Here is a 14,365-nt window from a genome sequence, read left to right on the forward strand (position 1 = left end):
CATATGTGAAAAATGCAACAAAGATGCAGAATCATCTGGCCAAGTGCATAAAGTTCCCTCAGCGCTCACAACAAGCAACCTCTGACAAAAGTCCCTCTACTTCTATTCAAGGTGAAAATGATGAATCAGACACCTTATCGATAGCAACAGCTCATGGTCCTCCTGGAATCCAACGTTTTTTAGACTCAATTGAGGAACGTAGTCAGAGAAATGCTGATGAATGTCTTGCTCGAGCTGTGTATGCAACTGTTCCAAGTCGGATGCTCACAGGCAATGTGTATTGGAAGAGATTTCTGAATGTTCTTCACCCAGCATACACCCCTCCAACCAGACATGCTTTATCTACTCATTTGCTGGATGCAGAGTTCAACAGAGTTCAAGTGACGGTCAAGCAAATCATAGAGAAAGCAGAATGCATTGCAATCATCTCTGATGGGTGGTCGAATGTTCGTGGGCAAGGAATAAATAACTACATCATCTCCACCCCTCAACCAGTATTCTACAAGAGCACAGACACAAGGGACAACATACACATCGGTCTCTACATTGCAGATGAGCTGAAGGCAGTCATCAATGACTTTGGACCACAGAAGGTATTTGCACTGGTGACAGACAATGCTGCGAACATGAAGGCTGCTTGGTCTAAAGTTGAGTACTCCTACCCTCACATCACACCCATTGGCTGTGCTGCTCATGCATTGAATCTGCTCCTCAAGGACATCATGACACTGAAAACAATGGATACACTCGACAAAAGAGCCAAGGAAATGGTTAGGTATGTGATGGGTCATCAAGTTATAGCAGCAATCTACCTCATGAAGCAAAATGAGAAGGATAAGCGCGCCACATTGAAGCTGCCAAGCAACACCCGTCTCCTGGAGGGGAAGGAGTCTCTCCAAGAAATGGCCATATCACAGTCTGCCGATATGGACAGCCCCATCAAGAGGATCCTCCTGGATGATGTATTTTGGGAGAGAGTGGTAAGCAGCCTGAAACTCATGAAACCTATAGCAGTAGCCATTGCACGGATTGAGGGAGACAATGCCATCCTGTCTGATGTTCAAACTCTGCTTGCAGATGTAAGAGAAGAAATCCGTACTGCCCTGCCCACTTCACTGTTGCTCCAAGCAGAGGAAACTGCAGTTTTGAAGCACATACAGTGGGGAGAACAAGTATTTGATACACTGCCGATTTTGCAGGTTTTCCTACTTACAAAGCATGTAGAGGTCTGTCATTTTTATCATAGGTACACTTCAACTGTGAGAGACGGAATCTAAAACAAAAATCCAGAAAATCACATTGTATGATTTTTAAGTAATTAATTAGCATTTTATTGCATGACATAAGTATTTGATCACCTACCAACCAGTAAGAATTCCGGCTCTCACAGACCTGTTAGTTTTTCTTTAAGAAGCCCTCCTGTTCTCCACTCATTACCTGTATTAACTGCACCTGTTTGAACTCGTTACCTGTATAAAAGACACCTGTCCACACACTCAATCAAACAGACTCCAACCTCTCCACAATGGCCAAGACCAGAGAGCTGTGTAAGGACATCAGGGATAAATTGTAGACCTGTACAAGGCTGGGATGGGCTACAGGACAATAGCCAAGCAGCTTGGTGAGAAGGCAACAACTGTTGGCACAATTATTAGAAAATGGAAGAAGTTCAAGATGACGGTCAATCACCCTCGGTCTGGGGCTCCATGCAAGATCTCACCTCGTGGGGCATCAATGATCATGAGGAATGTGAGGGATCAGCCCAGAACTACACGGCAGGACCTGGTCAATGACCTGAAGAGAGCTGGGACCACAGTCTCAAAGAAAACCATTAGTAACACACTACGCCGTCATGGATTAAAATCCTGCAGCGCACGCAAGGTCCCCCTGCTCAAGCCAGCGCATGTCCAGGCCCGTCTGAAGTTTGCCAATGACCATCTGGATGATCCAGAGGAGGAATGGGAGAAGGTCATGTGGTCTGATGAGACAAAAATAGAGCTTTTTGCTCTAAACTCCACTCGCCGTGTTTGGAGGAATAGAAGGATGAGTACAACCCCAAGAACACCATCCCAACCGTGAAGCATGGAGGTGGAAACATCATTCTTTGGGGATGCTTTTCTGCAAAGGGGACAGGACGACTGCACCGTATTGAGGGGAGGATGGATGGGGCCATGTATCGCGAGATCTTGACCAACAACCTCCTTCCCTCAGTAAGAGCATTGAAGATGGGTCGTGGCTGGGTCTTCCAGCATGACAACGACCCGAAACACACAGCCAGGGCAACTAAGGAGTGGCTCCGTAAGAAGCATCTCAAGGTCCTGGAGTGGCCTAGCCCGTCTCCAGACCTGAACCCAATAGAAAATCTTTGGAGGGAGCCGAAAGTCCGTATTGCCCAGCGACAGCCCCGAAACCTGAAGGATCTGGAGAAGGTCTGTATGGAGGAGTGGGCCAAAATCCCTGCTGCAGTGTGTGCAAACCTGGTCAAGAACTACAGGAAACGTATGATCTCTGTAATTGCAAACTAAGGTTTCTGTACCAAATATTCAGTTCTGCTTTTCTGATGTATCAAATACTTATGTCATGCAATAAAATGCAAATTAATTACTTAAAAATCATACAATGTGATTTTCTGGATTTTTGTTTTAGATTCCTTCTCTCACAGTTGAAGTGTACCTATGATAAAAATTACAGACCTCTACATGCTTTGTAAGTAGGAAAACCTGCAAAATTGTCAGTGTATCAAATACTTGTTCTCCCCACTGTACATGCCGCAGCGTACATGTTGGACGCCAAGTATGCTTGCAAGAGCATCCTGTCTGGTGCAGAGATCAACAAGGCCTATGGTGTCATCACTACCGTGTCTCGCCACCTTGGCCTGGAAGAGGGCAAGGTTCTTGGCAGTCTGGCGAAGTACACTTCCAAGCAAGGGCTTTGGGATGGAGATGCAATATGGCAGTCATGCCAACATCTCATCAGCCACCTGGTGGAAGGGACTTTGAAGATCTGAGGCTCTTTCCCCTGTTGCTTCCATCATCCTCCAAATCCCACTAACATCAGCCGCCTCAGAGCGCCACTGGTCCTTGTTTGGGAACACACACACCAAAGCACGCAATAGGCTGACCAATACAAGGGTTGTCAAAATTTGAGGCTTTTTGAGCCTGACAACGAGCCATCGGTTGGAAAGTGACAGTGAAGATGAGGCCACAGAGTCCTATGTTCAAGAGGTGGACATTGAGGTTCAGGGGGAAGACTTGGAAGCCTGAGAGGAAGACAGCCAAAGATTTAGCTTCTAGAATCAAATTTTACAGATGTATATTGAAAATGTTTTTGAGAGATGCGATGGATCATTGGGGATCATTTAACCTTTTGTCAATAGGGGGAGCTGTTAGCACTTTTTTTTTTGACGTTGCCAAATTAAACTGCCTAGTACTCAATTCTTGCTCGTACAATATGCATATTATTGTTATTATTGGATAGAAAACACTCTCTAGTTTCTATAACCGTTGGAATTATGTCTCTGAGTGGAACAGAACTCATTCTACAGCACTTTTCCTGACAGGGAGTGAGATTTCAGAAATCTTGGCCTCTGGTCCCAGGTCAGTTTTAATGTCCCTGTGAATGCTATGAGGATACAAACACTGCCTACGCCTTCCTCTAGATGTCAGTAAGTGGTGACAATTTGAATGGAGTCGATTGCGCAATCAGGGCCTGTATAAAATGCCAAAGACCGGAAGTATCTTTCTTTTGTCCCCTGCGCTTGACGCACGATGGACGTCGGACTGGCCTCTTTCCAAGCTTTGGTTTAGCCAGTAATATATCGCCGGTCATGTTTTTACTCGTTATAGGTGTTAAAAACATCATACGGTAGTTAATTTAAACCGTTTTATAGCAATTTATATCCGTTTAGTGCGATATTCTGGCATTTCTTTGTGACGCACTTCCAAGAGCTGGGCACTTTTCTAGTACATGCCGAACGTTAGTGGCCATTTCGACGGGACAAGAGGACATCTTTCGACCAAAAGACGATTAGACCGGAGAAAGGATACATTGCCCAAAATTCTGATGGAAGATCAGCTCATAGTAAGAACTATTTATGATGATAAATCGTTGTTCTGTAGAAAAATGTTAAATGCATATTCCGCCATTTTCTTTGGGGTAGCTTCGCTTTGGCGCACCCGGTATTGCACAGTAAGGATAATTTAAAAAATGTAATTCAGCGATTGCATTAAGAACTAATTTGTTCTAAGTAGTTGGACACTATTTACATTGTGTAAGCACGATTTGTGCCGCTAAATATGCACATTTTCGATCAAACTCTATATGGATTGTGTAATATGATGTTACAGGAGTGTCATCGGAAGAATTCTGAGAAGGTTAGTGAACAAATTAATATATTTTGGTGATGATAACGCTAACGCTCTTTTTCCCTTGAATCAATGCTCGGGTAACGTTTGCACATGTGGTATGCTAATATAACGATTTATTGTGTTTTCGCTGTAAAACACTTAGAAAATCTGATTTATTGTCTGAATTCACAAGATCTGTGTCTTTCCATTGCTGTGCGCTGTATATTTTTAAGAAATGTTTTATGATGAGTAAATTGGTAATACACGTTGCTCTCTGTATTTATTCTAGTCGAGTTGTGATGGTGGGTGCAATTGTAAACTATGATTTCTACCTGAAATATGCACATTTTCCTAACAAAACCTATCCTATACAATAAATATGTTATCAGACTGTCATCTGATGAGGTTTTTTCTTGGTTAGTGGCTATCAATATCTTTATTTGGCCGAATTGGTGATAGCTACTGGTGGAGAGAAAAAATGGTGGACAAAGAAAAATGGTGTCTTTTGCTAACGTGGTTAGCTAATAGAGTTACATATTGTGTCTTCCCTGTAAAACATTTTACAAATCAGAAATGATTGCTGGATTCACAAGAAGTGGATCTTTCATCTGGTGTCTTGGACTTGTGATTGAATGATATTTAGATGCTAGTATTTACTTGACGCTATTCAGCTTTTTTACTGGTGGGGGGGTGGGGGGTGCTCCTGGATCCGGGTTTCTGAGGCAGTAGAAGTTAACCTCTCTAGGGTAGGGGGCAGCATTTTCTGGTTTGGATGAAAAGCATACCCAAAATCAACTGCCAGCTACTCATCCCCAGAAGATAAGATATGCTTATTGTTAGTAGATTTGGATAGAAAAAACTCTGAAGTTTCTAAAACTGTTTGAATCATGTCTGTGAGTATAACAGAACTTATTTAGCAGGCGAAACCCAGAGGACAAACCATTCAGATTTTTTTTTTAGGTCACTCTTTTCAATGAATTTCATTGGGAAACCAGATTTCTAAGCAACCTGCTTGCAGTTCCTACGGCTTCCAGTGGATGTCAACAGTCCTGAGAAATTGGTTGAGGTTATTCCTTTGTGTAATGAAGAAGTACGGCCATCTTGAACGAGAGTCACTCGACGTGTCCTGTTTGTTAGAGGCGGGAGACCAGAAAGCATGCTACACATTGTTTTCCTCCGGTATTGAACACAGATCATCCCGTCTTCAATTTTATCGATTATTAACGTTAAAAAATACCCAAAGTTGTATTACAAAAGTAGTTTGACATTTTTGGGACCAAGTTTACAGATAACCTATGAGATATTTTGTCGTCACGTTTGAGCAAGTTGGAACCTGTGTTTTTCTGGATCAAACGCGCAAAATAAATGGACATTTTGGATATATATCGACGGAATTAATAGAACAAAAGGACCATTTGTGATGTTTATGGGACAAATTGGAATGCCAACAACAGAAGCTCGTCAAAGGCATGAATTATTATTATTATGAATTTTTATTCCTGCGTTTTGTGTCGCGCCTACAGGGTTGAAATGTTTTCTCTCTTTTGTTTACTATGGTGCTATGCTCAGATAATAGCATCGTATGCTTTCATGGAAAAGCCTATTTGAATTCTGACATGTTGGCTGGATTCACAACCAGTGTAGCTTTAATTTGATACCTTTCATGTGTGATTTAATGAAAGTTTGATTTTATAGTAATTTTCATAGTAATTAATTTCTATTTGGCGCTCAGCATTTTCTCAGGCTTTTTGCCAAGTAAGACAGTTGCGTCCCGTCTAAACTCAGATTTTTTTTATTTAAATATGAACTTTACCGAACAAAACATACATGTATTGTGTAACATGAAGTCCTATGAGTGTCATCTGAGGAAGATCATCAAAGGTTAGTGATTCATTTTATCTCTATTTCTGCTTTTTGTTACTGCTCTCTTTGGCTGGAAAAATTGCTGTCTTTTTCTGTGACTTGGCTCATACCTAACATAATCGTTTGGTGTGCTTTCGTCATTAAACCTTTTTGAAATAGGACACTTTGGCTGGATTTACAACAAGTGTATCTTTAAAATGGTGTAAAATACTTGTATGTTTGAGGAATTTAAATTATGGGATTTCTGTTGTTTTGAATTTGGCGCCCTGCAGTTTCAATGTCTGTTGACGAGGTGGGACGCTACCGTCCCACATACCCTAGAGAAGTTAACATTCCCTTTTATTGTTCAGTGAAATCATCCCATGTGAAGAGTCAACTCATTTAAAGTTCAATTCGTAACTAAATTGTTTTTATTTCTATTGGAAGGATTTAATCATTTGAAATTGTCTACATTTGATAAGGTAAAAGGTTTATGTTTCTGTCTCCATATGGTAAATATATCCAATGCAAAAAGCAACTACATTTGAATGGTATTAATATTAATTTGCATCTATTCCCGTTAACTCCCACAGAAAGTTTCCACCTCTGAATATTCCCCAAAATGTGCAACCCTAGTCCAAACACACCAAGATATTCGCAAAGAGGGCACGACAACACCTTTTCCCCCCTCAGGAGACTGAAAAGATTTGGTATGGGTCCCCAGATTACTCAAAAGGTTATACAGCTGCACCATCAAGAACATCCTGACCAGTTGCATCACCGCCAGGTATGGCACTAGCTCAGGTTCCGACAGTAAGGCGCTACAAAGGGTAGTGTGTACGGCCCAGTACATCACTGAGGCCAAGCTTCCTGCCATCCAGGACCTATATACTAGGCGGTGTCAGAAGAAGGCCTAAAAAATTGTCAAAGACTCCAGCCACCCTAGTTAGAGAATGTTCTCTCTGCTACCGCACGGCAAGCGGTACCGGAGAACCAAGTCTAGGTCCAAAAGGCTTAACAGCTTCTACCTCCAAGCCGTAAGACAGCTGAACAATTAATGAAATGGCCACCTGGACTATTTAAATTGCCCCCCCCACCCGTTTCTACACTGCTGTTTATGATCTATGCATAGTCACTTTACCCCTACCTACAGTTGAAGTCGGAAGTTTACATATACATTTAATCTCAGTTTTTCACAATTCCTGACATTTAATCCAAGATTCCCTGTATTAGGTCAGTTAGGATCACCACTTTATTTTAAGAATGTGAAATGTCAGAATAATAGCAGAGAGAATGATTTATTTCAGCTTTTATTTATTTCATCACATTCCCAGTGGGTCAGAAGTATACATACACTCAATTAGTATTTGGTAGCATTGCCTTTAAATTGTTTAACTTGGGTCAAACGTTTTGGGTAGCCTTCCAAAAGCTTCCCACAATAAGTTGGGTTCATTTTGGCACACTCCTCCTGACAGAGCTGGTGTAACTGAGTCAGGTTTGTATGCCTCCTTACTCGCACACGCTTTTTCAGTTCTGCCCACATGTGTTCTACAGGATTGAGGTCAGGGCTTTGTGATGGCCACTCCAATACCTTGACTTTGTTGTCCTTAAGCCATTTTGCCACAACTTTGGAAGTATGCTTGGGGTCATCGTTCATTTGGAAGACGCATTTGCGACCAAGCTTTAACTTCCTGACTGATGTCTTGAGATGTTGCTTCAATATATCCACATAATTTTCCTCCCTCATGATGCCATCTATTTTGTGAAGTGCATCAGTCCCTCCTGCAGCAAAGCACCCCCACAACATGATGCTGCCACCCCCGTGTTTCACAGTTCGGATGGTGTTCTTCGGCTTGCAAGCTTTCCCCTTTTTCCTCCAAACATAACAATGGCCATTATGGCCAAACAGTTTCATCAGACCAGAGGACATTTCTCCAAAAAAGTACGATCTTAGTCCCTATTTGCAAATGCAAACCGTAGTCTGTCTTTTTTTATGGCGGTTTTGGAGCAGTGGCTTCTTCCTTCCGGCGCCGACAGAGATGGCCGCCTCGCTTCGCGTTCCTAGGAAACTATCCAGTATTTTGTTTTATGTGTAATTTCTTACATTGTTACTCCAGGAAATATTAGGTTTTATTACATACAGTCGGGAGGAACTATTGGATATAAGAGCAACGTCAACTCACCAACATTACGACCAGGAATACAACTTTCCCGAAGCGGATCCTCTGTTTGGTCCACCACCCAGAATAATGGATCAGATCCCAGCCGGCGACCCAAAACAACAGCACTGCAGAAGGGGCAGACGGAGCGGTCTTCTGGTCAGGCTCCGTAGACGGGCACATCGCGCACTGCTCCCGAGCATACTACTTGCCAATGTCCAGTCACTTGACAAGAGGGTAGACGAAATCCGAGCGAGGGTTGCCTTCCAGAGAGACATCAGAGATTGTAACGTTCTTTGTTTCACGGAAACATGGTTCGCTTGGGATACATCAGAGTCGGTACAGCCACCCGGCTTCTTCACGCATCGCGCCGACAGAAACAAACATCTCTCTGGTAAGAAGGGCGGTATGAAGAAGGTATGCCTTATGATTAACGAGACGTGGTGTGATCATAACAACATACAGGAACTCAAGTTATTTTGTTCACCTGACCTAGAATTCCTTACAATCAAATGCCAACCGCATTATCTACCAAGAGAATTCTCTTCGATCATAATCAAGGTCGTGTATATCCCGCCCCAATCAGACACATTGATGGCCCTGAAAGAAGTTAATTTGACTCTATGTAAACTGGAAACCACATATCCTGAGGCTGCATTTATTGTAGATGGCGATTTTAACAAGTAAATCTGAAAACAAGGCTCCCTAAATTCTATCAGCATATCGAATGCGCGACCCGGGCTGGCAAAACCCTGGATCATTGTTATTCTAACTTCTGCGACGCATATAAAGCCCTCCCCCGCCCTCCTTTCGGCAAATCTGACCACGACTCCATTTTGTTGCTACCAGCCTATAGACAAAAACTAAAACAGGAAGCGCCCGTGCTCAGTTCTGTTCAACGCTGGTCCGAACAATCGGATTCCATGCTTCAAGATTGCTTCGATCACGTGGACTGGGATATGTTCCTCATAGCGTCAGACAATAACATTGATGAATATGCTGATTCGATGAGCGAGTTGATTAGCAAGTGCATCGGTGATGTTGTACCCACAGCGTCTATTAAAACATTCCCCAACCAGAAACCGTGGATTGATGGTAGCATTCGCGCAAAACTGAAAGCGCGAACCACTGCTTTTAAATCAGGGCGAGGTGACCGGAAACATGACCGAAAACAAACAGTGTAGCTATTCCCTCCGCAAGGCAAGCAAACAAGCTTAGCGTCAGTATAGAGATAAAGTAGTCGCAATTCACCGGCTCAGACACGAGAGGTATGTGGCAGGGTCTACAGTCAATCACGGATTACAAAAAGAAAACCAGCCCCGTCGTTGACAACAATGTCTTGCTCCCAGACAAACTAAACTTCTTTGCTCGCTTTGAGGACAACACAGTGCCACTGACACGGCCCGCTACCAAAACCTGCGGGCTCTCCTTCACTGCAGCCAACGTGAGTAAAACATTTAAACGTGTTAACCCTCGCAAGGCCCAGACGGCATCACCAGCCGCGTCCTCAGAGCATGCGCAGACCAGCTGGCTGGTGTGTTTACAGACATATTCAATCAATCCTTATCCCAGTCTGCTGTTCCCACATGCTTCAAGAGTGCCACCAATGATCCTGTACCCAAGAAAGCGAAGGTAACTGAGCTCAATGACTATCGCCCCGTAGCACTCACTTCCGTCATCATGAAGTGCTTTGACTAGTCAAGGACCATATCACCTCCACCCTACCTGACAGCCTAGACCCACTCCAATTTGCTTACCGACCCAAAAGGTACACAGACTACGCAATCGCAGTCACACTGCCCTAACCCATCTGTACAAGAGGAATACCTATGTAAGAATGCTGTTCATCGACTACAGCTCAGCATTTAACACCATAGTACCCTACAAACCCGTCATTAAGCTCGAGACCCTGGGTCTCGACCCCGCCCTGTGCAACTGGGTCCTGGACTTTGAGGGTAGGTAACAACATCTCCACCCCGCTCATCCTCAACACTGGCGCCCCACAAGGGTGTGTTCTCAGCCCTCTCCTGTACTCCCTGTTCACCCATGACTGCGTGGTCATGCACGCCTCCAATTCAATCATCAAGTTGGCAGACGACACTACAGTGGTAGGCTTGATTATCAACAACGATGAGACGGTCTACAGGGAGGTGAGGGCCCTCGGAGTGTGGTGTCAGGAAAATAACCTCACACTCAATGTCAACAAAACAAAGGAGATGATCGTAGACTTCAGGAAACAGCAGAGGGAGCAGCCCCCTATTCATATCGACGGGACAGTAGTGGAGAAGGTGGAAAGTTTGAAGTTCCTCGGCGTACACATCACGGACAAACTGAAATGGTCCACCTACACAGACAGCGTGGTGAAGAAGGCTGCTGAAGAAATTCGGCTGGTCACCAAAAGCACTCAAACTTTTACAGATGCACAATCGAGAGCATCCTGTCGGGCTGTATCACCACCTGGTACGGCAACTGCTCCGCCCACAACCGTAAGGCTCTCCAGAGGGTAGTGAGGTCTGCACAAATCACCATCGGTGGCAAACTACCTGCCCTCCAGGACACCTACACCACCCGATGTCACAGGACGGCCAAAAAGATCATCAAAGACAACAACCACCGAGCCACTGCCTGTTCACCCCACTAACATCCAGAAGGCGAGGTCAGTACAGGTGCATCAAAGCGGGGACCGAGAGACTGAAAAACAGCTTCTATCTCAAGGCCATCAGACTGTTAAACAGCCATCACTAACATTGAGTGGCTGCTGCCAAAATACTGACTCATCTCTAGCCACTTTAATAATGAAAAATGTATGTAATAAATGTATCACTAGCCACTTTAAACAATGCCACTTTATATAATGTTTACATACCCTACATTACTCATCTCATATGTATATAGTGTACTCTATACCATCTACTGCATCTTGCCTATGCCATTCGGCCATTGCTCATTCATATATTTTTATGTACATATTCTTATTCATTCCTTTACACTTGTGTGTATAAGGTAGTTGTTGTGAAATTGTTAGGTTAGATTACTTGTTAGATATGACTGCATGGTCGGAACTAGAAGCACTTCGCTACACTCGCATTAACATCTGCATGTGACAAATACAATTTGATTTGCTGAGCGGCCTTTCAGGTTGTCGATATAGGACTCGTTTTACTGTGGATATAGATACCTTTGTACCCGTTTCCTCCAGCATCTTCACATGGTCCTTTTGCTGTTGTTCTGGGATTGATCTGCACTTTTCGCACCAAAGTACGTTCATCTCTAGGAGACAGAACGCGTCTCCTTCCTGAGCAGTATGGCGGCTGCGTGGTCCCATGGTGTTTATAGTTGCGTACTATGGTTTGTATAGATGAACGTGGTACCTTCAGGCGTTTGGAAATTGCTCCCAAGGATGAACCAGACTTGTGGAGGTATACCATTTTTTTTCTGAGGTCTTGGCTGATTTCTTTTGATTTTCCCATTATGTCAAGCAAAGAGGCACTGAGTTTGAAGGTAGGCCTTGAAATACATCCACAGGTACACCTCCAATTGACTCAAATTATGTCAATTATCCTATCAGAAGCTTCTAAAGCCATGACATCATTTTCTGGAATTTTCCAAGCTGTTTAAATGCACAGTCAACTTAGTGTATGTAAACTTCTGACCCACTGGAATTGTGATACAGTGAAGTATAAGTTAAATAATCTGTCTAAACAATTGTTGTAAAAATTACGTGTCATGCACAAAGTAGATGTCCTAACCGACTTGCCAAAACTATAGTTTGTTAACAAGAAATTTGTGGAGTGGTTGAAAAACGAGTTTTAATGACTCCAACCTAAGTGTATGTAAACTTCCGACTTTAACTGTACAAATTACCTCGACTAACCTGCACCCCAGCACCATGACTTGGTACCGGTACCCCTGTATATAGCCTCGTTATTGTTATTGTGTTAAAGTATTTTTTTGTTTATTTAATAAATATTTTTCTAACCATTTCTTGAACTGCACTGTTGTTTAAGGGCTTGTAAGTAAGCATTTCACGGTAAGGTGAATTCTGTTGTACTCGGTGCATGTGACATAAAATTGTTTTTGATAAACTGGGCATGTCAAATCTAGTGTGTGGGCTTGAGGGGATGAAATGAAGAGGCATTTCTGGAATGATCACTAACGCACTACATAGGCCCCTTTCAATGTCAATCTGTCACCAGCTAACATGTACTCCCTCAGGTGTGAAAATCTCAAAGGACTGTGTAGGTGAAAACAGACGAGCGGAAGTTCCACTTTGCCTACTGAAGAGCTAGGCCGGCGGAGCCATCACCATACTGCTTACACATATCCAGTCCTTTCAGGTATTTTAAAACAGCGAATGGGAGAAGGAGCTAGGGGGCATAATGGAAGCAAGGCAAATCTGTGAGGCACTGAGGGGGAGGTATTTGAGTTTCACACACCTCCAGAGCACCAGCCTCAAGACTAGTATTTGCTGCCAAAACTGGAAGAAGCACCAGTGAGCTAAGCCTGAGGTCACACTCACTTCCCTTCCTCCTGGTCTTGGTCTCAGCCAGAAGCCTACTGGAGCAGACTCAAATACATTCCTGCCCCCAAACTTTGCACTGCGGTCTCAAAACACACACGCATACAGGCAGAGGCTCTGTGCACGTTTATCTGTCTGTCCATGGTTGCAGAGGCCCAAACAAAAAGGGAGTCAATGTCAGTGTGAGACTGGTGCATGTGTGTGACAGTGCATGTGTTAGCCAGGTGTGAGAGAACATGAGTCAGTACCTTTGTGAGTCATTGAGCGAGCACGTGACTAACATGAGCACACAAGCTAAATCTATTAGACTGGCAGCACGAGGGAAAAATTCAGAAAATGTGCTCACTCCTCTAAATGTTCTAGCTCAGAAGGAAGAAAGATTTCTAGTCTGCAGTCGAAAAACAGCTCTACAATGACATCTGACCAGATCTATACAAAGTACACACACAGAAATATTGATATGCAGAAATATATCCACACACACACAAGCAACCACACATCAACTCCCCCCTCTCTCTTGTATACCATGTTGGAGTAATGCATGTCAAGACTTAACATTTCTAAAGTAGACTCCACATACGGACTGCTCTGCCCATGGCTGGTCAATGTTCAACTGTGCAGACAGACTAAGCCACTACATAGCACACAGACTTGTGAGCAGGGTCACCAAGCTTGTTTTCAGGACAACCAGTGAGCTTTCTATAGCCCCTGTACTGGCAAACACATACCACTAGAGGGCAGTCATACTCTGCATCACCAGCCCAGAGGCCTTCGTTACTAGATAAAATGAACAGGGAAGTTAAGGAATTTGGAACAGACAACACTGTTGGGAATTACTTATTTGTGCCGAAATAAGTAACAGGTTTGGAATTTGACCTGTGTGTCAGGGTTGAAATAAATTTCACTTGAATTTAGTCAATTGAAATTCTGTTGAAAATACATTTAAATTAATCTTAGGAATTGACATCCCTGTTTTCAGTGTGTCCAGGAGAGAGCAGTGTTAAGCTGAGGCCTGTGGTTTTGGGTAAAGGTGGGTATCGGCAGGCAAGGCCCCAACAGAGCCTCTTACCATATGTGCCATATTCAGCTGGGCTGGTGCCTGGGTAGAAGCCTGGATTGCCCGGTGGGACCGGGTACTGCTGAGGGGTGGCCACGTACGTTGACCGGTACTGAGGGAGAGAGACATGACAGAATGGTTTAGATATTATCTAAAAAGGTACATTGTAGAATGTTCCCCAAGCCCAGAGTATTAAAGGCAAGCTAAAATTCAACTTCAAAACAATGAGTAGGATGGAAAAGGTGCTAAGACAGCCTGCCAACTAGTATTTGATCTAACTCATTCAACACACAGATACCTATACCTTTCTTTGTCCCACACACAGGCAAGGCAGGAAAACCTCTCTGAAGGTTTAACTTGCACCCCTCCACCTCCCTCTAACACACAGTAACAGCCATCCGTCTCTCTTTCTCTGTGGTGCTTTAAAGCACTGCACAATCAG

The 14,365-nt window shown here is 43.6% G+C and overlaps 1 protein-coding gene across 10 annotated transcripts in view; it reads right to left on the reverse strand.

The window, feature by feature from the left end:
* The window catches only part of LOC139548213 (eukaryotic translation initiation factor 4 gamma 1-like), a 79,998-nt gene that overhangs the window by 49,903 nt on the left and 15,730 nt on the right, over positions 1-14,365 (reverse strand). For all 10 annotated transcript variants that reach the window (XM_071357730.1, XM_071357731.1, XM_071357737.1 and 7 more), the window contains one exon: positions 13,936-14,035. In XM_071357730.1, the coding sequence (XP_071213831.1) occupies positions 13,936-14,035 (100 nt within the window). The remainder of the gene's footprint in view (positions 1-13,935; positions 14,036-14,365) is intronic.

The sequence above is a fragment of the Salvelinus alpinus genome, chromosome 21, assembly GCF_045679555.1.
Source record: "Salvelinus alpinus chromosome 21, SLU_Salpinus.1, whole genome shotgun sequence".
In the NCBI taxonomy this organism is placed as follows: Eukaryota; Metazoa; Chordata; class Actinopteri; order Salmoniformes; family Salmonidae; genus Salvelinus; species Salvelinus alpinus.